The sequence below is a fragment of the Magnolia sinica genome, chromosome 13 (genome assembly GCF_029962835.1).
Source record: "Magnolia sinica isolate HGM2019 chromosome 13, MsV1, whole genome shotgun sequence".
Taxonomy (NCBI): Eukaryota; Viridiplantae; Streptophyta; class Magnoliopsida; order Magnoliales; family Magnoliaceae; genus Magnolia; species Magnolia sinica.
Genome location: NC_080585.1, coordinates 3,778,300 through 3,804,557, shown reverse-complemented (window position 1 = coordinate 3,804,557; position 26,258 = coordinate 3,778,300). Strand labels below are relative to the sequence as shown.

The following is a 26,258-nucleotide window of genomic DNA, read 5'->3' as shown; positions in this document are numbered from 1 at the left end:
AAATCAGGCCAGACCACAATTCAGAGGGACTACAACACGAATCAATGAGGGAGGGCACCCACCATACAAAAGTGGAAGACGTTATTGCGAACAGATCATGGCATGTATATTCCATCCAACCTGTTCATGTTTGGCCTTGTTGGAAAACGCTGCTAGCCTTTGTTGGGGGAGTGATATGGAGGAGACGAGCAAAGCAGGATAGATGACGAATTCAATATTCCCTTGTTGGCATCACTAACCGTAACTGACCAAAGCGGGACAGTCTCCAGCTTAGCCTAGCACCATTTAATACATTGACCAAGGTCACCATAGAATATTTTTGACACGATCAAGGCCAGTACAGGTCCATGTTTCTGCTCTAGGCTCACCAAGAGCAGCGCAGGACCACAATGAGCAGTTTCCATGGAACCAAAGTCCGAACAACGCCACCTCCATAACCTCCTAGCAAACTTTTAGGTGAGAAATAATCATGTAACGACCTCATGGTGGGAAATAACTGTCTTCCGTCACTATAAATACCCTTTGGGTCTTCATTTCCGCAACCCGTAACATTTGTAGTTCTTGGGATTGTTTAAGAGCTCTTTGGAACGAGTGCCTTTTGGACATCCAGCAGTGGCTTGCGTCGATTGTCTGAGTATCAACAGTCCAATTCCACGCTAACTGTCCATGAGACAACGCTGATTGTCCATGGCTTTGGCGGTGGCCCCACACTGACTATCCAAAGTTCCAAACAGTGGCCTCACTCAACTGTTTGGACCTAGGTAGTCCCACACTAACCATCAAGGCAATCTATGCTGACCCTTGGTTTCTCCAGCAGAATCACCCTTTGTTGTTTCTGTCTGAGGTCTTTTGAAAGCCTTACGGCAAAGCAGACATACCACCACAGTTTCCAAACTTTCTGGAGCTATACAAGACATGAACACTAGGGCTATTTGAGTCCTTGAAGCACCTGAATTCTCTCCCTAATCAATGATCTGGACACTCTGAAGATAAAGACCATAAAGGACCATAGATTAGGACTTTATACATAATTTGCATCACACATGCAATAGATTAGTTTTCTCTGATTTTTACCTTTTAATCAAAGGTTTTCCCTAAGGAATATGATCAAGGACGTGTGTCAAACCACAACCTGGAATGTACTTTGTTCCCAAATCAATGAGAGCCAATCGATAAGGAATATTTGGGTGCATATCCTTGCAATGGAGTTAATACTCAAAATAATATAAAATCTTATCAAACAATAAACAGTTGTAATAAACACCCCAGGTTGCAGCTATACACATTGAAAGGAATTCTAATCGTTTCAAGAAAAACACTCAATGCACAAGTATTTGTGGATGGGAAAAGGCAATAGTAGAAAAGAGAATGAACAACGTATATTGGATTTTAACAAATCTTCAACAAACATTGGTTGAGGGGTAGGGAGGCATCAATAGTATGAATGAAGGGGTGAATGCTCACACCAAGATCGAATCATGCCTTGGTGCCTTGGGATGAGAGATCCTTTGCTCCTTGCATCACCTTCCGACTATCAACCTCATGGCAATGCATGGAGAGAACACTGATGGCATAATGACATCCACATCTAAATAACAACAGACGGAAGACTTCAAACACAAATTAAGCCGAGAAACATAAGGCACCTGCTCTGAACTACCTCCTGAAACATAGAACAATCAGAAATGGAACTCCCAAACGTGTGAGACATAGCTCTGGATATACCTTCTTGAAGTCCTTGAAGGGGATTTCCATTTAACTGTAAAAAAGAAACTTCCCAAACAAAGACAAGGAAATGGAGCTGTAAATGCTCAAAGTTCAAACAAACCATTAGGGACAGGGTGGCTGGACCCTAGTCTGCAATAGTCGGCCTGTGCTAACTAAAATAAACAATGTCAACATCGGCTTCTCCATGAAGAACAAAAATCCTGAAGAATAACTAAATCTCAACCACTGTTTTGGAGAGCATGAGACCACTTGAGTAAGTGAACCAGATTGAAGGTATCTTGCTTTTGCGATGTCAAATGGAAGCCCAGATTACACATACCACCAAAACAAGTAAAGCCTCTTTGGCAAATCAACCACCATTGCCAAATAATCTCAAGCACCCATGCTTTACCAATGCCATAGTTCCCACCCCATCTACAAAGGGCACAAGGTTAAATACATGAAGAACAGAATTTTCTAGATTGTATCAAAGACTGTCGAGCACATTTCTATAAAATTACAGGGACAGTCTATGCAAAAATCAATGACATCTCCAAGAATGTCGTCAGTTTGTCACCTTCCTGTCCACAAGGAAGGCCCACTTAAGAGGTGTTGGTGGCTCGATGAGTATAGAATCATGAGGTATCATAGAATGCTTGGTGCAAGACTTTCTACAGCTTGTCTTTTCCATTTGTGCAAGTAGAGCCTCCCGTTCAGTGATCCAAACAGTTGATATGATGGCCCCACTGTTGATGGCACATGAGCCAAAAGTTCCCCAGATTGGAAGAATGCAGCCATCAAACCTTTGGCCTTTGTTTGGTTGAATGTGGATAATCGCTGCATTCACTTTCTTAATTGTATATTTGTTGGTCACCAGTTGAAGGGCTTGTATTTCCCTTTCAGGGAGATTTTTTATGCATGGTCATCTAGAGTGGGGCCAACAATCCAACGATTTGGATCACTGAACCATGGCTCCACTTGTACAAAATTAAAACCCCAGCATACGACAGAAACTAGAAAGTTTCGAATTGAGCATTTAATGCCATCTAAAGTCACGGTCCCAAGTACCCATCGTAAAAACAGAAGAAAAAAAAACAAAACAAAAAAAAAAAGGTTTTAAGGCTAAGCAAGTAAAGTTCCCTTAAATAAGTAGTAGATTTTTTATAATTATAGTAGGGAATAAACTCTTTGATTGTAAACAGATGTAATATACTATTCGAAAGTGCTTGATTGTAATTAACCTATGCAATAGTCTATTACATTGTGCTTATTGGAGTTTTGTGCTCTCATTGCTCCCTGGCCTGGATAAATGACGGTTGCGTCAGGTTGGCAGTCGGTGTCATATGCCAAAACTTTCAACTTGAATCCGAACAATATGACATTCAAACTCATGCTAGGGTTTTCCATGTAAGTAACACACTGCATCAGAACCCGGGTGCAAGGAGAAATGGGGAACAGTTGGCAAGCGCATCCCCCCAAAGCGACACACCGCAACAACACCAAGTGTCGTGAGAAGTGGGCAAGAATTCCCACGTGAGCAAATAAAGAAGCTAGTCCAAGAGAATAGGATTTGTCTTGCCATATGGAATATAGGAATGCTGACAAATAAGAGTATATAGTAGATACGATGAAACAGATGAGAGTTAACATAGCCTGTGTTCAAGAGACCAAGTGGAAATGGGCCAAAACTAGAGAAATTGATGGACATAAGATTTGGTATACATGAAAGGACACTAACAGAAATGAGGTAGGGATAGTGGTAGATAAAGATTTAAAGGATAAAGTTGTTGATATTAAGAGAGTGAGTGATAAGATTTTATTAATAAAAACTATATTACAAGAGGAAATAATCAATGTTATTACCACATATGCACCGCAATAAGGGTTAGAGGATAGAATCAAGAGAATTCTAGGAAGATATGGATGGACAAATGCAAGAAATTCTGAACATAGGAGAATTCTACGAGGATAGAATCAATGTTATTAGTACATATTTGTAAGAGGAGACTTAAATGGTCATGTAGGAAAAGAAAGTAGAGGATATGAGAGGGTACATAGAGGATATGATTTTGGGAGAAGAAATGAGATGGGGGAAGCTATCCTTAATTTCACTATGGCATACAATATAGCTCAAACACATACTTTAAGAAGAGATATGAACATTTAATAACTTTCAAAAGTGAATCATAAACAAGCCAAATAGATTTCCTTCTACTTAGGAAGACAACAACAATCAATATGTATGGACTGCAACGTGATACCTAGATTTAGTTTAACCACGCAACATAGTTTGATGGTTATGGACATTTACATTAAGAGATGGAACAAAATAAATGAAATTAATAGGTATCCCAAAAATATGTGGTGGAATTTAAAAGAAGAGAAAACAACATTATTTAGAAAATAAATTGATAGAAGAAGGAAAGTAGAATGTCAAGGAAGAGGTAAACGTTATATGGAATAAGATGGTTGGGTGCATTACAAAAGTGGCAAAACATGTTTAGAAGTATCTAGAGGGAAAAGTCAATCATATAAGGAAACTTGGTGGTGGAATAACAATGTACAAAAAAGTTATTAACGAGAAACGTGCATGTTTCAAGGCCTGGTAAAAGAAATAATGAAAGTCTTGAATAATATGGAACATAGTATCCCAAATCAGTTACATAATGGTCATTACGTAACAGTAATGGCCATAATCGTTATGCATTATAGGGCCGAAACGGCCGTTAAAAAAATTAATAAATAAATAAATTGAGTCGAAACGGCTCCATAATGGACCGTAACAGTCCAGAAACAGTTTTTTCAAAAAAAAAAAAAAAAAAAAAAGCCATAATGGCCGATACGGGGGCTATAACGGGCCCGTATTGTAACAGTAACAGCAATGGCTGTTACAAACACCGTTACCCTTATGGAACATCTTGACATAGAAATGCCAAAATGATTGCTATGAAAGTAGTAAATACCTTCAAACTTACAAAAATTGTGAGAGAGGAAGAGTAGGAACCTAGATCATATTTAGATGTATTAAAAGATATGACCAGAAGGTACCAGTCAAGGACAATGAGATCAATGAAAAGTGAAAAAGCTATTTTCAAAACTTGTTAAATGACTATCACTCTTAGAGCATAGAAATGGAAGGAACCATAATCAAATAATGCCGGAGTCCATAGATACTTTCGTAGGATTGGGACATTTGAAGTTAAAAGAGGCTTTGAGAAAAATGAACACAAGAAAGGCCCTTGGACCAGATTGTATACCAAAGAGGTTTGGCAGCACATGGAAGATACTGGGTTATTTTGATTGACAAAGTTGTTGAACAAAATTATACGATCGAAGCAAATTACAAAAGAATGGAAGAAAATATCGTGGTACCTATTTACAAGAATAAATGAGACAGATAGAACCGCACTAACTATCATGGTATTAAATTTATGAGCCATACAATGAAACTTTGGGAAAGAATGTTGAGAAAAGACAAAGGCATAAGACGAATGTATCAAAAAATCAGTTTATTTCATGCCGGGGAGGTCTACCATTGAAGTTATTTTCCCACTTGGATAATTGAAGGATAAATACAAGAAGAGAAACGATCTTCACATTGCTTTTTCTTTTTCTTTTTTTTGCTTAGAGAAAGCTTACGATAGGATCCTTACAAAGCTAATCTAGTACGTGTTGGGAGAGGAGTTTCAAGAGGATATATTGACATGATTAGGGATATGTATAAGGAAGCAATAACAAATGAGAGAACCACTAGTGGAGAGATAATTAAGTTCCCAATCACTATAGGCTTGCACCAGGGGTCGGCATTGAACTCATACATTTTCGCATTGGCTATGGACAAGTGAACAAGGCATTTGCAAGAAGAGATCCCATGATGTATGTTGTTTGCAAATGAAATAGTTTTAATTGACAAGACAAGGAATGGCATAACACAGAGCTAGATTTATGAAGGGGTGCTTTAGAATGTAAAGGATTTAAAATTCGTTACACTAAAACAGAGTGGTGCAATTTTAGTAACAATAGGAGTGGGAACAAGGAATTAGTAAAGATTACTGATCAAGAAGTTTCCCAAATAACCACTCTCAATATCTTGGGTTGATCATTCATGAATAAGGAGACTTAAGAAGGATGTTGCCCATAAAATTCAAACTGGGTGGAAGAAATGGAGATGTGCCTCTAGACTTTTATGTGATTTTCGTGTACCACTCAAACTAAAAGGGAAATTTTATAAGATGGCTATAAGACCAATCATGCTTTATGGAACAGAATGTTGGGCAGTTAAGGAACAACATGTCCTTAGGATGAGTGTGGGTAAAATAAGAATGCTAAGATGGATGAGTTGCAACATAAAGATAGAATTAGAAATGAATGCATTTAAGGGAATTTAAGAGTAGCACCAATTGGTAACAAAATGAGGGAAAGTAGACTTAGATGGTTTAGTCATGTGCAACAAAAACCAAGGATTGAGTTGGTGAGGAGTGAGTTTGTACAAGTTGAAGGCTCTAAATGGGCAAATACAAGGCCTAAAAGGACGTGGGTGGAGGTAGTAAGAAAATACTCGATGACCTATGGTCTAACTAAACTTATGGCCTTCAATAGAGTTGAATGGCAGAAAAGGATTCATGTAGCCAACCCAATTAGTTGGGATTGGGGTTAGATGATGATGATGACGACGATGATGATGATGATGATGAAATTAGTGGGGAATAATCCTTAGAAAACTTGATTTGGTAAGCTGAAGTAGCATAGTGGTAGTCCCGATAAGAGACCAAATGACAGGGAGGAGATTGAGATGGTTCGGTCATGTGCAATGAATACCGAAGTCAGTGGCTCAGGGGAGTTGGGCACATTGATTAGCATTGAAGGGCCTGAAAAGAGGATGAGAGGGGGGGGAAAAAAAGTACGACTAGGCTTGGGGTGGTGAGAAGGGAGATAAAGACTTGTTCATTTGCTGAGGGTAGGTCCTTAGATGGGATTGATTGAGGAAACAGGATTCATAAAGCTGACAGAATAGCTAAGGCAAGGCTATAATGATGACAATGCGAGGGAATGATTATTGTAAAAATTGTGCTTCGCATGATGGGTGTTTCCTAAATGCTTACAAGCCCATAAAATTGTCCATGATTCCCTGCAAAATTTTTTTTATAAAGTTTCAGCATCATGAGAAATTGAAGACTTATGTAGGATTCATTTCACCCAACAGATGGAGCAAAGTTGATGGCCCATCATTGCCCATAGGTTAAGGCACCTTCAAAGTCCTATGTTGAGAATCACAAATAGTGCCTGGTGCTCATTTTTTCCTTCAACTTGTTTCAAGGGTTTACTCCCAATAGACATTGTGAACTGATTGGGTGCCTTGAGCTATTTCTATATACAAACACCTTGATCATACATACAATATAGACAACAGTACTCATGTTGAGTTACCCGTGAAGCAACACCGAGCTGCATAGTATTTTCTCATGCACCTTCATGGCATGTGGTTATCCATTACACTGTGCATGGTATTGAATCTAGCATGCAAGTCTAGAGTTTCATCTATTCACATACAGGTTACTAAGTGATCCTCTTAACTTTTTTTTTTAAGGATGAGGGCATCCAATCAAAAAACTCATGTGTTTGTATGAGAAGAGATATTATTGCAGTCAGACGTTCATCTTAAATTGAGTTCAGCAAATACAAAACGTACCCAGACTTGCTAAGGGGGTGTTTGAATTTTCAATTCATGGCATGAATACTCGAAAATAGATAATGATAATTTACCTTTGTAATTAGAGGCAGCATTCCCAACGTGACATTGACAGGCATGTATTTTGTCTCTAAACCTGAGGCGGAAAACGAAAAAACTGTGGGGGCCACCATGATGTATGTGACTTATCCACACCGTCCACCCTTCCGCAAGCTCATTTTTGGGCATGAGCCGAAAAATGAGACAGATCCAAAGCTCAAGTGAACCACACCAGTGGAAACAGTGGGATTTGAACGCCTACCATTGAAACTTCTTGGGGGCCCTAGAAACTTTGGATCAAGCTGATATTTGTGTTTTCCCTTTATCCATGTCTCTGTGACCTAATGAACAAGTTAGATGATAAATAAACATCAATGTGGGCCCTAAGAAGGAAACAACTTGCAACGGTGGAAGTCTTTAGGACCACTGTTTCCTGTGGTGTGGCCCACTTGAGCTTCGTATCTGCCTCATTTTTTTGGCACATGCCCTAAAATGTTCTTGTAAAATGGATGGACAGCATGGATAAGTCACATGCAACATGGTAGGGCCCACAAATTTAAGTCAGCCCTTTCCAGACTGATTTTCGAGGCGGAAATCCTCACTAATATCCAAATCTTGGCAAACACTTAAAAAGTAATGATGATTTATTTCCTTGTATTTACATGGGAATTTTAAAAAGCAAAGTGGAAGTACGAGAGTGACAAAGTCATTTCAGGGAAAACTTAAAGACGATAAGCAGGGAGGCATGGCAAGAATTGATAAGGTTGGTCGGTAAACAGAACTGTTATAATGGATAACAAGCGACTGCACACTCCAGTGAGATATTGCTCTGAAATGAGTTCCTTCCACAGTAGGGAAGCTTTAGGTTCATTGAACAACAAAACAAATTCACCTTACCTATGGCAGCTTGATCTTCTTGACCTCTTCATCACAATCAAGTGAAGCTTATATTCTGTTGCACATAACTCGTTTGGCTACATGTAAACTCAGTTCCTTGTACAAATTCTCCCACATTCACCTGATGTTACAACTGAGCTAAAGATTGAACAAGTTTCTGTTACCCACATCTCATATCCAAACACGCATGTTATCTATGATTGATTGATCAAAATATACAATGCCCACCTTATTTGTTTTCTACTAGATCTCATGCTGCATCACGTTGCACATAACTCGTTTGGCTACATGTAAACTCAGTTCCTTGTACAAATTCTCCCACATTCACCTGATGTTACAACTGAGCTAAAGATTGAACAAGTTTCTGTTACCCACATCTCATATCCAAACACACATGTTATCTATGATTGATTGATCAAAACATACAATGCCCACCTTATTTGTTTTCTACTAGATCTCATGCTGCATCACGTTAGCTACTCGCTGTACAAGAAAGAGACCCAAATTTGGCCATAACATGGTTGCTTTCGACCAAGATGTTTGCCAAAAGTATATCTATTTATTGTAAGTTTCCTAAAGAAAAGCGACTGTTAAGATGAATACGTAAGGATTTCAGCTTGCTCCAAGGCTTTCAACTCATTCTAAAGTTTAAAAGCCTCTTGTATATTCATTGTCATGGCTTTAGAAGTTCAACTCCATCATTCTTTTCAATCAGTTAAGACTTCTGACAAGCTCATAGACCTTCAATAAATTAAAAATTCAAAACAAAAAAAAAAACCTCGTCACCTTCATTATTCATTGTGCAGACAAGAGAACATTTCTTTGAAGCATTGACACTATTCAGTTGGATATCAGATGCCAATACCTGATTCTGCTTTTGTTGGCCTGTACAGTAATCTCTATATACAATGCATCCTCTTTGGACCCAATTGGCTTATTGACTGATGATCAGTTGATTATGGAAGAAATTTTGCATTACTTCAACTCGTTAGATTGCAAATTTGCATCCTATATCAAGCTGCACTAGATTGTAAAACTACACAATTTACTCAAATGGATAAAAAGATAACAGTTAAAGATTCAAATCAATACCTAAGGCTGTGAATGTTCAGTTTAATCAAAGATGAGATGACACAAAATTAGTGAAGTTTCCTGACATTCATGACAACAGCATGTCCCTTGAACTGCAGTTACACTTCCTCATTGTCTGATGTGAAAGTAAGGAAACTTCAATATGATACCAAACCCTCAATATCTTTTTTCTTCTATGATTCTTTAGTAGTTCTCAAATCCTCAAATATACAAGGAGCAAAACTACAATCTAGTTCTTCGACTATATTACACCAATATCTGCAATTTAATTCGATAGTGCATCCAAATGCACCCTAAAAAATAGAATCTTTTTTTTCTAAATGTAATTGGTCAGTTTCTTTCACTCAAGGCACACTGATCTAGCAACCCTAACCATTCAATTGGAGGACCAAAAGAAAGTAGTTGGTTATAAAAATTCGAGGATGGTTCCTTCAACCATCCTTTTTTTTTTCCTTTTAATCTGTCAAATCCTGGGGCTAAAACACCCCAATGTGTGTGAACTTTGGGATATGGCACATCCAAGGTAGGGGCTACATGATGATCCGGTTCGGATTCTTGTTCATCTTCGCCACGAGTATGAAAAGTAGCTTAAGCCCATTTTGTGTAGAAAATTCTGGCCGAGCAAAATGTTGGTTGGTCACACCATAAAAATCACATGGTGCAAAAACCAGGGTGGTAAACTATTTAGGCAGGCTACATCATTGAAATAAATGGACAAGAAACGGCCTGAATAAATGCCCATTTGTGGACTATCGAAGGGGCGGATTGGTATGATTTTTTCCCCAAATGGCCTTTTCAGCCTGATTAAGGTGAGGGGCCGCCCGGCACATTGCCACCCCTACATTACTGAGCAAGGCATTCACTCAGGCAGAGCAGACAAAAAATCATCCGGCGGATCCAAACATAAAATACGGTTTTTTTTTTTATGTTTTTTTCTTTTTTTGGAGATACGGATATAAAGTGTATATCATCGACCAATTGATGAATTCAAGAATCCGATATCTGAATAGAAAATCGTACGTACCGATGAATGCAAGAATCCCAAGAGGGAAAACAGAAACCCTAGCTGATTCTGTCAATCCAAATACATTGCCATCTGGACGCTCTTTTCCTTGAATCCGCACTTCTCGTAGAATCCCTTGTTCTCGACGTCGCAATCCAGAATCACCTTATAGCATCCCATCGACCGGGCATGGTCCAACAGGAACCGCACGATCTTCTGCCCTAGATGCTTCCCCCGGGCCCCGGAATCGACAACGACGTCTTCGATGTGGCCCACCTTGCCACAATTCCTTATGAATTTCTTCTCCACGAAAACGCTTCCGGTAGCGATGATTCTTCCAGAATGGTCATCCTCGATGACACAGATCACGTGATCGTCGCCGTTGGATTTGAGATCTTGAAACCTGGCGAGGAACTGCTCGTCGGAGATGGGATCGCAGACGGTCAGTTGCCCTAGAAGATCGATGAAGCCCTTGCTTTTGTCTGTGATCTGTAACCTACGGACAGGAAAGCACTCCCCAGCTTCTTCTGCTGCTGGTGCGAGCTTGGTCTCCATGACCGAGATCAGTCCGCTCTCTCTCTCTCCCTCTGTGCTATTACGGAGGGGATTAGTTACTGACAGGTTGAGTAGACTCGCTACTGACGTGACGTCACCAAGTTATGGGGAAACTATATGAGAAGTCCGGAGACTCGGGTACATAATGTACCAACTCTACTGAAACTAACCGAAAGATTCGAACCAATAGTTCAGATTCTGCAAGATAAAGTTAAAGGAGAGACTTGTTCGGATTTGTGGGAAATGAATCCCGATTGAAGTTGAGCGTTGAGAGCCTTAAGTAGATATAGGACACATCAAGTTGACTCGATTAATGAGGCAGCAACGTCTAAAAAAGACCTATGATAGGTCATAAAATAAAAGGTCGCCTAACCGACTATAAAAACAACTCATGTATGGTTGGTTGTAGTATCGGCTATCGGATAAAAGGAAAACATCAACCCTGAACCGACCTAGTTTCGTCCGATAGTTGGTGAAAAGTCTCCTATGTGAGCCAGACGAGATTATGGATCTATTGAGGCTGAATTAAGCAAAGGAGAGATGGTGTAATCTTAAACGTCATCCCAAAAATTTTGTAGAAGGATCCCTAATCCCGAAAATCTCGGAATCGAGAAGTATCCATAAACAAAATATCATCTAAATCAAATTTTCAAGATATTAGGAAAGAATCTCCATATGGTAGAATCCTCCTCCTCTTATAAATAGGAGAGACTTCAAGGATGGAAGGTACGCAAAAAACTCTCTCCCAAACTCCATCAATGCAATAAGACCCAGATTCCTAACCTGACTTTAGCATCGGAGGGTCCCCTGCTCTAGCCAGGGTCTCCTTTGTCTTCTTTCTGTGCAGATACTCAAAGGTATACCAAGAGACGACCAAATATTTGCATCAACATATTGTATCCACACCATCCATCAATTTGGAGATATCATTTTAGGGCATGAGCCAAAGAATAAAGCATATCCAAACCTGTATTGGACCCACCATAGAAAATAGTGGGGTGATTAATGCCAACCGTTGAAGCCTTCCTAATGCCCACTATGATGTTTTTTTTAATCCAACTTGTTCACAAGTTAAAAAAGACATGAAATAAGTAGAAACACAAATATCAGCTTGATCTACAACTTCCATGTCCTTTGGTAGAAGTTTTTAATGGTGGTCGTCAATCTCCCACTGTTTTCTCTCGTGGAGTCTAGTGGAGCTTTGAATTTGACTCGTTCTTTGGTTCTTGCCGTAAAATGATCTATCCAAATGGATGGACGGCGTGGATATAATACACACATCATGCTAGGCCATAGAACTTGGTGACGTCACTTCAATAGCTAGTCTTGCTAGTCAACCTGTAAGTAGCTAATCCGCGTCCGTTACACCAGCGATGTGGCTGGTGTGTTGATGTCACCAAGTTCTGTGGGTCCCATCACAAGTTATGTGTTATATCCCAACCGTCCTTTCATTTGGCGAGCTAGTCTTAATGCTTGAAATGAAAACCAAGACAGATCCAAAGATCAAGTGGACCACACTGCAGACAGATCCAAAGATCAAGTGGACCACACTGCAAAAAGCTATGGGGATTGAACGTCTACCGTTGAAATTCTTTTGGGTTCACAGAAGTTTTGAATCGATATGATATTTATTTTTCCTTCATTCGGGAGATCTTATGAACATGTTGGATGATAAATAAACATCAGTGTGGACCCTAGGAAGGTTTCAAAGGTAGAAAACATTATTCCCACTGTTTCCTGTGGTGTGATCCACCTGAGTTTTATATATGCTTCAATATTAGTATTAACCCCTAAAATAAGCTGGAAAAACAGATGGATGGTGTGGATAAATCACATACATTCAGGGTGGGCCCAAACAGAGTTTACTCAGAGTTATAAAGTATGCAATTCGATTTCATGTCAAAATTTATTTTTATTCACCTCAGCATGGATTTCTCCTAATCTACTTGGAGCCTATTTGTTTAACAAGAAATGCTCCTAGGCTTTCAAAGCACTCTAAGTTTTAATGCTCTTAATTGCATTCGGACAGATAATCCAATCACTTTATCTAGACTAAACCTTGATCCATAGCTCAAGTGGCAGATTGAGTGAAAGATACCTCGTTTCAACACCGAGGATAGTGGGGGTGGCAAATGGTGAAGTGTGAACTGACAGTGGGTGTACTAACAAGCTATTAAAATAAATTTTAAAAAATAAAAAATAAAAAGACTATACATTAGGTATACAAATATCACACTAATCCGACCGTCGTAATTTTCTAATTATTAGCCTCTAATTTTCACAAACATAGGTCTAGAAAACAATTTTTGGATCCCATGATAGGTAGCTTATGATTCTAAAGTATCACTTTTATTAGTAAATCCTAACCATCCCATCCATAGCTAGGAAAAAAGAACGGCTACAAAAATGATAAACAGGGATGGATTGGATCATGCCATCAACCAACGTGATTCTTGCATAGTAACTGTAAATTGTGTTCTAGTTTTAATAGACAGTTCAAACCGATCGATTAGACTAAGTGACAGTTGCAACTAGGATCAATATAACTTATCTCGCATTTCTCTTTATTTAATCATAATTATGAGTTAGAGATTATTTTTTTTGGTAGGAATTAAAAAACATAACTAACAATTTATATAAGCTATAGTCTCTAATACTGATGATGTTTACTAAAATGAGATGAACTTTTTTTTTAAAGTTGCACCCAATTAATGTCATTTGCCATTTTTATACCATTCCAAGATGATCAAGGCATCTGTGACATTTTGGGTTTTCCGTGAGCTGCAACACTCTCCAGTGAAATTAACCAGGAATAAATATGAAATGCAGCTCACATCTTTAGCCTGGTTTGCTTTCTCACAAGTGGGGCCCATGGATCAGCAATCCAGATCATTAGTCTATTGGGTCCCACCATGGGTGGAGATCCCAGTGGTATTTATCTTCTTAATTGTCTATTTGTAGGCCATGAATCAAAATGTTAACGTTGTCCTATCAAGGAAATTTTTTAAGCCTATTCCATCAACAGTGGGACACAATGACCAATGGTCTGGATTACCAGACCATGGACCACACTTCACAAGATTGAAAACCTATGTATACTGCACAAAATGTATGCTCCATATCATATGATTCCTTGGAGTTAATATGACACACACAACTGATGGAGAAGATGGATGATGTGGTTATTCATCTACAACAGATGGATTAGCAATGCATTGCTCTTCTTTATGTCTGAAAATGATTCAGCCTCATGTTCTTACAGTACACTATTACAGACAGAATTGTCTACCACACCTGGTTTACACAACATCAAAAACACCTAAGCCCTTTAGGTCCACTATGTTGCATATGTGAAATGCACTCCATCAATCATGTCTCAGCTATTATGTTCACTGTACATACAAAAGATCAGTCTGATTTTTAAAAAATAGTAAAAATAAAATAAAATAAAATAACTCAGATCGACTATGCTATGGGAAGAGTATCAAAACCTCTAATATCACATGTTGTGGCAAGCCTGAATCTTGAATCAAGCTTATTTCTGTATCTTTTCTTCATCTAGTTATTCATGCATGATGAATGGTTTTGATAAAAGATGAAAACCACATTGGCCCCTCACACAAACATACGAATGGCATCAATCCCCTTGTTCCCTTTGGTGTGGCCTACCTGAATTGGGGATGTGGCTAATTTTTAGCCCCATGATATCAAGGATTGCACCAGGATGGACAGAATGTATTAGACATATGCAAAATGGTAGGCCCCAAAGAGCTTGGGTATTCATGCCGCTCTGTTATAAATTGCAGTGACTAGGTTGATAGTTGCAAATAATTTTACTTTCTGTTCAATACCCTAGTGCAGCATTGGGCAATGAAAGCAGTTACTACAGAGCGGTGATTGGGGCGATGCTGGTGTAGGACATGACCAAGCCTCAGTCATTCGAGACCACGTTGCAATGTGGCTAGAGGAGTTATGTGGCCATACTGATATGGACATTGCCATCATGCTTGCAGGCAGGAATTTGAACCCTATGAGCAGTGCCCACAAGCCTCCCAAGGACACAGATGGAGAATTTCTTAATGTAGACATCCGCCCTCAAGTTCACAAATGTTAGAACTGCCTTCCTCGCACTCTTGACAGATAACTACCAGAATATTAGTAGGAATGCCTCGACTCTGCGAATGAAGAACATTACTCTTGATTCTTGAGGGAACTCGCAGATCCTCATCGAAACCAAGATCACCTTCCCTTTTTAGGGGCCAATTATTGGAGGGATGACAATCTGCTGCTGCTCATTTGCATAGCATGTGTTCGAACGTCATATGTCATTCTAGAATCCTTTGTGATCAGGAATCTCTGTTTATTGGATTTTGTTGATGAGAAGATGAGAATCATCTCACTGCCATATGTAATATGTCCAAAAAATTTCAATGAATTTTGAATCAGAAATGAAGAAGTGAAAAACCAATGTGAGTATGAACTATTGAGGAGTATATCTGATACAGTACAGAGTATGAGAGCCATATGCATTTTACACCCAACATGGATGTAACTGAAATTGAACTGTGTAAGTGGGTCATGCTACAGATAGGCCACAGCCTCAAAATCAATTTTATTGGATGATCCTAACCTCTGACTAATAAGCATTTCCTTTTGAAATTGGACATTTCAATTTTTCACTCTAACCATCTAATGGATGTCTCTAACCAGCTGGTAAGGATCATTACAGTTATGATCTATCCGAAGTGGGGCCTGAAATTTTAACAGTTTAACCTGAAATAATGCCAGGTGCAGATTGGTTACATGCGTGCCTAAGAATCATCAAATTCTTCAGCATCAAAGTCTTCATCATTTCCTATATTGTTGTTTTTCTCGAGAAAATAATGCAAAAGACTTGGAGAAAATAAAAAAGCATACCTAGAACTATCCTTGAATTCAATAGACTCATCTTGGAATTTCAGCATGTGCACTCAATGAAGGAAATTTGCAAGTCTACAAGAAAGGTGATAATTCTGGTATGAGCATAACTGTCTATTACTTCCTTTGGAGAAAAACTGGTATTTAGGTGCCTGAATAAGCCAATGTGAGCTCAAATTTCCAATGAGGTGTTGCTTATTTCACACCTCAAACATGCCACGGAGGAATCGTGGCATGTTTTCATGCAAGAGGTGTTGCTCATTTCACACCTAGAATTGAAATGAGATAATTTCATGCTAAAAGAAATCAATTATGCAATGAATACAATTTCCTTTTCAACCATGTGAGAAATGTCCTGGATTCCCTTTTCTCAGAATCCAGTGGATCAGCTTGCAATCCAAACAGAGCAGAATTCAAATCATATCACTTGTGATTTGATTCACCACAGATATTGTTTTACCCGAGATGGTTACCCATTTGGATAAGAGAAGTCTATGGTAAAAGAAATCAATTCTGCAATGATAACTATTTCCTTTTCCACCATGTAGGTGATCATGGGCACAAGGAGTTCAACAGCTGATCGGATCCTCTTGTCAACATCACCATTGCACAAAATCATCTTTATATGGAAAGATGGGTGTGGGTGCAGCATTACCCTCAATTGGCAGGCTTTGGAAGACTTGTGAGGTGACAAAGGGGGTAACAAACGACATTCAAATGTTTTTAAACTTATATAAGGCTCTAAAAAGGCAAGGGAAAGGCCCAAAAGGACATGGATGGAGAGTTAGAAAGAAAAGACTTGATGACCTGTGGTCTAACTGAAGCTATGGCCATTGATAGAGTGCCATGGCAAAAAATGATTCATGCAGCAAACCCCAATTAGTTGGGATAAGGCGTAGATGATGTCGACGATGATGTTGGTGGTGAAGGATAGGACCATATATAGATATGATTAGTGAAACAAGATCCATAAAACCAACCCCAACTAGATGGGACAAGGTCACAATGATGATGACAACGACGAGGGGCAACGATGAAGAACTCAAAGTGAGACCCTTTAATGGCATTGTTGGGCCTAGTTAGAGTAACCAGCTTATAACCTACAGAATCTAAGGCTGAAATGAACAGACATGATCTGCTACATCAACAATGGTTCAATGATGCTATCCACTTGCAATACAGTACATCAGAAGAGGATATATTGTTCAATGGAAATCCACTGGAAAGGAAAACTTGCAACTCAGAAGAGCGAGGCTACCGGACGTAGAAATAAGGCTTGAATAGACAATGAGGGCTGATGGGCCAATGAGTTCCCAATTGGTACATCAGATGGTCACTAGCCTTTCATAAATGAACCAGTAACCTCGTGAGTTTGACTTAACACTTGCAGTGACTGATTATCTTCCTTATACTGATCTCTTCATGAAGTAGTCCTAAACCTGACTACTTGCAGAACTGAAGATAATAGACACTTCCATTACAGCTTTGCACAATGAGTTGAAGGATCTGCCAAATACTAGGAATGAACATGTTGCAAAATCAACATAGCTTGATTTACATTTCTAGGAGGCCATCAGATGGACAGATTACTGCATTGACAGTTCAGCTCTTGGATCCAATTTACAGTCAACTTCCAGCACAAAAACCTCTATTTCTGGTTCCATTTTTGGAACGAAGATGTCCAACTCATTCAACTTCCAATAAGAAAAGACCACCATCATGAAAACCATAAAAATGAAGAACTCACACTGTCATAAACCAAGATAAGGCAACACCAGAAAAAAAAAAAGCATGAAATCATCTCCATATAATAGGAACTGCTATATGCTCTACTTAAGAAAGATGAAAATTGTGGCTTCCTCATTGCAATAGGGCAGAAGTGTTTACAAAAATGGAGGTCCTTCTCAAGTAACAACCCAGGAATGGCCTATATGTACAAGGTTACCCACAAACCTAATCCTACCCCAAATCGAAAGAAATTGAAAAGAAAACATCAGCAATGTCTCCGACAAAAAATATCTGTCCTTATCAGCAACTTCAGTTAAAAGAAAAATATATCATCAGAAGATGAATCTCATCCATCAACCCCTTGTCCTTGTTCCAACAATCGTCTTATTTTCTTTCTGAAACGAATTGTTTCAATCATCGCATTGACATCAACGTACTCCTCTCTGGCTTCTTCTTTGTGGGCGTCTTTAAAATCCTCTGCAAGTTCTCCCTCACGACCTTTTCGAATTCCTCGATCAAATCCATACATTTCTTCTCAACATCAGTCACTTCCGTGTTATGGACAACCAAGCTCTTGATGGAAGGGGAGATTTCAGGTGGATTTTCGACTGGCTGCGAGGAACTTTTTATGATTGTGGAAGGGCTTGTAGGGAAATCAGAGATGTTGATCAGAAGGTCTTGATCTTGAATGGGTAGTGGCATCTGTTCAGAAATGCTCCGTTCCTGTCTTGAAGGGGTACTGACGAAAGGCACCGGAGAGTAATTTGGGCTTTCTTGGTTTCTCCGGCGAAGCTCCGCAGCTGCTCTGAGGCGAGTCCTTCTCCTTTCCAATGCCTGAAAAATTAAAAGAAATCCAAAATCATTTCCTCCATTGAATGAAATAAATATCAATGGCAACGCCGTTACAATTACAAACACATGTATGTTGGGAGCTAATCAATATTCCAGATAGATCAAAATGGAATCAAAACACATGTATTAAAGGTGTGTTTTAAATACAAACATGTCTTAAAAACACACCTTTAAAAATACAAGGTGTGTTTTTAATACAACCCAAATAGCAAGTGCAATGGATATTCCAGTAGAACAGATGGTTATCGATTTACTCTACATTTTGTCAGGGATGAGGATTCGGCATTCCACCTAATACATTGGGTCTTATCAGCTGTGGATTTGGAGGGGACCCACGGAAATGCAGTGGACCGCAATTTTTCTGCCTTTTCTACCATAAATCGACGTCCAGAATTTTGGGTCTTATCTGAAATGGACAGCAGTTTGAGTCGAAAGGTATCCTCTCCGCCTCATCTGTTCTGTTTTTTTTTTTCGCTTAAACGATTGATGAAAACGAAACCGGAACTAAAAAACAGAAGAAGAAAAAAACGGAAAGAGCAATGAAAAGAGAACTCGATTCAAACATCAAAGAAGACTCGTTATAAGAAATTACAGAAATAGTATTGCAGTTCACATTCAAATGCACCAAAGATGGAGAGAATCGGAAACAAAGAGAGGGGAGAAGACATACATTGACGACGGCCGTGATGTCGCGGAGGGGCGTGCGTGGGTACCAAGACGGCAACGGACTTTTCCTTGGGCGGGTCCGCCGGCGGGCCGATCTTGAACTCTCCGGTGGGATGTTCTCCTTGTCATCTGACAGAGATCGGTGCTGATTCTGGCCACGGACGTTCCTTGATCGCAAGACGACGCCCCGTCGGATCCCAAAACCCACCGCTAAATCTCCTGTTCCCACGGGGCCCGCCCACCGATCTCTCACTTCTGGCATGATCTCCGCCTGAAAATGCAACTGTCATTCGCCGGAAAACATGGTGTTCTTGGATTTTGACCGGAAACGCGACAATTCTGACATGACCCACATTATATAAAAAACACAGACACATGAGAAGGATAGAATGGTCATTTTCTCACCTTGGATTGATCGAAGAGAGCCTATGTCGATCTTCCTTCTTCTTCTTGTAGAATGGCGGAAGAAATGGATTTTCTTCAATGCAGATGCATCTACATTTTATTTTTTTGGGGCAGGTTCAAAATTCGAATTTGAGAGAAGGCGGGCTTACTCACAAGGGTATATTTGGAAGAGAAATAATCACGTACAGCGGCTCTGTATGTGAACTTTTACTTACATCCACTTTTTTCCCGAGAACTTGTCATTTGAGTAGAATATCCGGTACGTTGATAAAGTGGGCCACGACATAAAAGATCACTTGGGATGGAAATCACGGTGGTCTGTTGTTATGATTTATAAAATTCATAATTTCAATCGAAAGCCGATAGTATGTCAATGTACTGGTGTGGCCCATTTATTGATTGAACCAGCCTGAATTTTGTACCAATTGATTTGCAATCAGGACCCATCCTTTTTCACGGATCAGATTTTTTACAAACATGATATTTTGGTGGGGAAGATACGGATGCATTGCAGCCGACATATCTGACAACCTCTCCTGTTGAAAATTGGGCCCAGCTACCTAAAGCCCGTGTTTGACGTGAATAGGGCTGTCAACGGGTTGGGGCGGGGTTGGGTCCTACTCATCTCTGACCCAGGCTGGTAAGGGTTCGGTCCTGCCCATCTTGGTCTCATTTTTTAGGACTTACCCGCACCCAATAGGGTTTGAGAATACATTGGGTCTGTGGACCTTAGTTGAAAGTTAGGTTTGGGCCTGGTCCTGGTCTTATTCACGTCAAACACGGGCTTTAGGTAGCTGGGCCCACTCAAAACGCTGGATTAGGTCACACACATGCAACTTTGACGCATGCATTGTACTAGTGAGCCCTCTTACATGCATGTGAGCCGGCAAACCTCATTCGGTTGGTAAAATAATAATAATTGTTATGAGTACAAATGGATTGATTAGATGCATGAGACAAATGAGTCGAGACTCTTTCGCAATAAGCATTCATAATAGAGAGGCATTGCTATATACACCACTATCCTCAAAAGCCTATAAACACACCCACTATCACGAGTAAAGGTAGTAAAGGTACACAACAAATATCATAATTATCTTAATCCTCAAGTGAAACTAGGTGGTTTCCTGGCCTTAACTGGCGCTGGCAATGTCTTCTCTTACTTTCCGTTAAATTACAAATACTCCATCAAATAGAAGGTGAGCTAGAATTGAACAGAAAACAGCATTAACAACAAAATCAACTAGATTAGATTTTAAACTGGGTTCAAGATGACAGACCCTAACCTGAATCATTTCTCGACAGGTTGGGGAAATTGGACCCCTGCTAAAAGTGGGCTGGATGCACGCCCTACATACAAATAAGGGTGCATACGGGTCAATCTGCCGGTGTGTCAGGTCAAGCTAAATGGGTAGCTGGTCAGGCCAAGGATAGAAACTCTGGCCCGTTTAAATAAATGGGATGGGTTCATATTATAATGGGGCTTTTCCAAAAGACACTACGAAACCTGACCCAGATCTATAACAAACAACTGAAGATACACCTATAGAAATTTACAATTGGCCTATGACGACCATACATGTGGCATATATGTATCGAATCTAAACCTATGGTCCAACGGGCCCAACCCGCTCGTGTGGCAATGATTGGACCAAGATAAGTTAATAGCATCAGCTTGATCTGCCCAACCTGACCCAAGACACATGATGTATGCATGTATATATCTTTTCACTTATTGGGTTGGTTAAGCATACATTTAGTATGATATTCATATTAATAAATATGAGTTGATCGTGCTACCTAAGTTGTTAGTGTTGAGTGTCTATAAAGATAATGTTTTAATCTTAACTATTGATTTAATGATTTTGTTTCTAAATCATAATAACTATGGTCTTATGTAAATATGTCATTGCTATAATAATTAATATGTGGGTATATATTAATTACATATGTATTTAAATTAAAAGGGAGAGATTTTTCCGGTTGCTCTAAGGAACTTAGAGGATAGGCACAATGGCCACCAATTAACGAAGATTTATGTTTCATGAATCTTAATACCCTGTTGTTTCATAATCACCTAATAAATTATAAGACAAACCTATGATTGAAATTCTTATGTGGTTATGACAAACCCATTATTAGAACAACGCAATCAATTTAGGTGCATGCTTATGCAGGATTGTAGACTTTAACTACAATGGAGTATACCAAAGTTTGTATGATGGCATTGGCATTTGAACAATTTTTAACAATGACAATTAAAAGGTAATTCTAAATTATAAATATCTAATTTTAGTTTTCTGTAAAAACCTAATGACATTTAAACAGTGATTATTAGAGCTTAATTAATGAATCTGAACTTTGATTTTTTTTCTTTAAAAAAATATTCCACAATGTTTCTAAAATTCTAATATGAAATCCTGAGTGGCTCTCATTTACAAAGGCAAGTCAAGCTTGGGCTTGATGAAGCTTAAGTGGGTTGGGTAAAGCTATTAGGTAAGTAATCACAGATTCTGTTTAGTCACATAACTATTATAGATTGATATCAGTTTATCCATTTTAGTAAATAAGTTGAGTTTGGGCTGACATTGACTTGACCTTAAACAAGACCCATTGTAACCGAATAATTGGAGGGGTGCATGGCAGGGAGGGTATTTTTAAGTAAATGACTCAGTCAAGCTGTCAGAGCAGGACTTCTTTGGAAAAAAAGAACTTAAATAATTTTATCTTTCTAAAGGAGTCATTTTCTATTTGGAACGCCCTGTCATTTACAACCCCAACTTATTTCGGAAGCTTGAATGTCTCACTAAGCTGAAGTGATTTAGAAAGATTCTTCTTTTTTGATGATGATCGGTCTTTTCACTATACCCAGCCACACCCCGCGTGCAACCCAACTTCATATTCACCCGCCACCCGAGCAGAGAGTCAACTAACCATGCAGTCCTTTCATCTCTTTGCCTGCTCCATGTTGTATAGCCTATCCTAAGTATCATGAGCTGGTTGAATATTAGAATACATGAGATCTGCCCTAGAATTTGGTGTTAAAGTGAGAACAGTGAGAAACTGACCAAACTATGGTGTATCGGTTGCGAATAACAGCACCAGGCAGCTAAGTTGGTATGAATTTCCAGCAGCGCGGCAGGAAATCCTCCTCTATATGATATGATATTCTCATACAAACAAGCATAAGGATAGGAAGGTTGCGAATGAGACCATTCCACCCCTATTTCTTAAAGGCTTCTCCTCATCTAACTAGGAGAATCACTTGGTCACACTCTCCTTAAAGAGCTCTGCCAAAGAGAGCCGAGCTATTCCTTGTTACCAAACTGACAGACTCTGCAACCCTTATCGTATTATATGAGGGGGCTAAGTCAATGCTGAAAAGTCCAACTAAAAAGCCTATTAATAAAACACGCTAGCTATTCACCATCTCACTTATAGATTTGTGGATTTACTAGAGATGAGGTTTGCGACAAGGCACTCAGCGATGCATGCATTGAACAGCTGGATAGGTTTGCGGCAAATCCTGCCACAACTGACCCCAGGTGCCTCAGAATCAGGCTAGCAGCATCACCCGATTCATCTGGGCCAGCCGCACCATCAAAATTAAGTTTACATAAACCTGAGGAAATGAACCCATTTGATGATAGTAATGTTACAATAGAAAATAGACAAGATTTTAATTCCAACTTTGCAGTATGAGCAGATCAGTAGTCACATTAGTACAGTAGTTGCTTCTTTTTATTTGTGATATTGAGATATAATAGTAGGATTGCATAGAGATGCATTGGGATCCAATGTGGATGACAGGAACAAAGATCAACTCTATTACGATTGGCCTTAATTAAGCTTTACCCCTTTTCGGACTGGCCGAATCTAGCTTTCAAATTAACCATGGATCGATTAAGCCCACCTTATAGAACTCTTACCATTTGGTTAGTGATGGTGACTCTCACCCAACCCATGGTATCAAAGTTTTGGTTCGTTGAACTATGGCCCCAACTTATACCAACAAAAACCCCACAGGCTTGGGCATTTTGGAGTACATTGGATAATATCATTCCAATGGAGATAGTGGGTCCATTTCAAGGGGTTCACCGTTAATATATGCCAAAAAGCCGCAGCTATTTAAGATCCAAACTGCTCATTCTGCCTGCCTCACTCTCTAGATGGACGTAGTTTCCTTGCAGAAGCCTTTCTTAATAAGTTTTTGTGCCAGGATGCTAGGTGGGGCCTATTATCTGTATCTATCCATTTTAGGGCATGCTACCAAAAATGAAGGAGAGGACCACACGAGTGGGAAAATTGGGGAAAGAAATGCCTATATTTGAAATTTTCAAGAGCTCCACCTTAATGCTTATATGTCATCCAACCATTTATAAGGTCATTTCTGCTTAGGATGAAGTGAAAACACAAATAAATTAGCATTATACAAAACTTCGGAAGTCATATAAATTAATTATTGAATCTTTATTATTTCCTATCGTGTGACCCACTTGAGTTTTGGGCCCATCTAATTTTTGGTCTCTCATGTGAGCTTACAAAATAGATGAATGAGGTGGATTTCTTGCAAACATCGCCGTAGGCCCGACAAAGCATCCCAGCGTAGAAACCTAGCATTTAGCAGGAGATCCACGTCCTGTCTAGATGGGGACAGAATTTGTGAAGAAGAAATGGACGGTTGGAAGAAATTCATTCCTGTTCTAAATTTAAACTTGCATGGACCAACTAATAGCTAGAATTCTTGGATAAATGGGTCGTGCGGTCCGTGTGCCCCATAAGGAAAGTGTGTTGGTTGCCTAATTCCAAACACATGGCTCCTGGGCAGTTGATTAACACTTTACCTCTCGTGTGTCATATCCATGGATGGCCCACCATCGAAAATCATACCAGTATACTACTGTAGCTATACAAAAAGTGTCCTTCAAATGGATGGCTAAAATTAAAGTCATTAACAATCAACATCAGGAAAAATCAATGGCTAAAATCAATCGTTTGTTGGGCCATCCATCGACTTGGCAGATAAATGGACAACACTAGTGAATTCGATTGCAAACGGTCTCTTTGATGACTGAAAAATCACATAAACTAATGCTTTTTTTTTTTCCATGTAGACACACTAGCGTAACATAAAACGAGAGCGATTCCTGACCCATGATTCAATGTCCGTACAGTCGCTGGTACACGTGTACAACATCCAGCCGTTCCATTGGTCAGGCCCTACATTGATTGTAACGATCGGGTGATCTTAGCCGGTGATCGAAAGACTTCTTCAAGAATTACGAGTGCGTGGTCAGGAAAAAGTCCAGCCAACGGTCAGATCAACACCAACAACTATTTGACCAACGTATCGCCTATCCAATGAAGGACACACCAGATCAACAGTTCAGATGTCCTAAACGTGTGCCACGTGTACGGATGCAGAAGTTAACAAAATGTGATGAGATAATCAGCCCCTTTGCACGTGAAAGTGCTGGTAGGATCGTCGTAGGCGTAGCTGTAGGCGGTAGGGCACGCGGCCTTGAATACGCGAGAGTACGCCGTTGGCTTGCACGTGCCAGGGCCCCCAAATTCGCCCGTGCAACAGTACTCGGGCGAGCCAAAAGCCATGCACGCGCTCTTGCATGCCACCACACGCCCCTCCCGCATCACTTGAAGAGCCGCCGGGCAGCTCCGGTTCAGGTCAGACACGCAGCGGACCTCCTGGCAAGTGCCGGAGCTGCCGGACGGCAGGATCGACACCGGCAGGTTGTAGCCGTCGACGAGGCTGACGTCATAGAAATCCAACGGGCTGTCTAGTGTGAACTCAGCGAGCGTGGAAGGGGGTGCACCACCCGCGCCGGCGCATCTTAAGGAGCCGCCGCAATCACCAGTCACGCACTTGCCGTGGTCGGCTCGGTCAAAGGCGCAGCCGGTTCGGGCCCAGAACCGGCCCGACCACCCTCTCGGTACATTTATATTGACCGTTTGGCCCGGTGCAAGCTGGAAACCGCCGCGTAGCAGGACCCTTTTTCCTGCGCTCGGTTGGATTCCGGGCCAGACCGGGTTTGTGCAGTTGTTGTGGAAAGTGAATTCCCGCGCACGAACACCTGCAAACGGATAAAAGACAGCACAACAGCAAATGAAGATTAGGAGGGTGTTTTTGGAATCCTGAAAAATACGAAGGGTAAAGTGGTAATTACACGAGATAGAGAAAGCCAGGAGGAGGTATAAAAACCAGAAGGCCATGGAGAACTTCTACGTAAGAGCTCGTTTGAGGGTTGGATTTCTGAAATGATGAATGGCGGTGTCTAAATAGGGGAGAGTTCCTGAAACGCCCCTTGGTTTGGGCGAAATAACGGGGCAGAACTTCCAAAGTCGGAAGAAAAAAAAAACCAAAAAAAGAGAAGGCGCGCCAAAAATGCTCGAGTTTTTGGATACTGTAATCGACAAAAAAAAGGCAAAACAGTTGAGCCGATTGGGTGGATAACGAGTCGTTTGGCAATCCGGATTTGGATTCCAAATCCAAAAGATCTCAATTTCCGCGTTTGGCAGCTTCTCTGGATATCAAATCCTGATTTTTAGTCACCCTTGCTTCCTTTCCAAAAGCTGGATTGCAAAATTCAGGGGTTCCAGATGCAATCCAGCCGTTAAAATTTTCAAACTCTTCCCTACGGTGTGGCCCACCTACCTTTTGGAATTTCCTAATTTTTAGAATGTGCATACATC

General features: G+C 40.0%; 3 protein-coding genes across 6 annotated transcripts; all 3 read right to left on the bottom strand.

Moving 5' to 3' along the window:
* Positions 1–1,208: 1,208 nt before the first annotated feature.
* LOC131222475 (glucosamine 6-phosphate N-acetyltransferase) lies at positions 1,209–11,037 on the bottom strand. 4 transcript variants are annotated; one of them, XM_058217544.1, is made up of 3 exons: positions 10,449–11,037; positions 7,471–7,776; positions 1,209–2,142 (listed from the first exon to the last, which is right to left on the bottom strand). In XM_058217544.1, exon 1 carries the CDS (start codon positions 10,980–10,982, stop codon positions 10,500–10,502), a length of 483 nt encoding a protein of 160 aa, XP_058073527.1. In that variant the 5' UTR covers positions 10,983–11,037; the 3' UTR covers positions 1,209–2,142; positions 7,471–7,776; positions 10,449–10,499. The 4 variants fall into 4 exon arrangements, with proteins under 4 accessions (XP_058073527.1, XP_058073526.1, XP_058073528.1 ...); XM_058217543.1 differs by lacking the exon at positions 7,471–7,776; XM_058217545.1 differs by lacking the exons at positions 1,209–2,142; positions 7,471–7,776 and adding an exon at positions 2,271–2,288.
* Positions 11,038–17,729: 6,692 nt separating this feature from the next.
* LOC131222474 (protein POLYCHOME-like) lies at positions 17,730–19,684 on the bottom strand. The gene is made up of 3 exons (XM_058217541.1): positions 19,551–19,684; positions 19,150–19,416; positions 17,730–18,461 (listed from the first exon to the last, which is right to left on the bottom strand). Exons 2-3 carry the CDS (start codon positions 19,405–19,407, stop codon positions 18,042–18,044), a joined length of 678 nt encoding a protein of 225 aa, XP_058073524.1. The 5' UTR covers positions 19,408–19,416; positions 19,551–19,684; the 3' UTR covers positions 17,730–18,041.
* Positions 19,685–24,674: 4,990 nt separating this feature from the next.
* On the bottom strand, positions 24,675–25,823 carry LOC131224010 (thaumatin-like protein). The gene is made up of 2 exons (XM_058219596.1): positions 25,733–25,823; positions 24,675–25,639 (listed from the first exon to the last, which is right to left on the bottom strand). The coding sequence occupies exons 1-2, from the start codon at positions 25,776–25,778 to the stop codon at positions 24,978–24,980; spliced, it is 708 nt and encodes a 235-aa protein (XP_058075579.1). The 5' UTR covers positions 25,779–25,823; the 3' UTR covers positions 24,675–24,977.
* Positions 25,824–26,258: the final 435 nt, after the last annotated feature.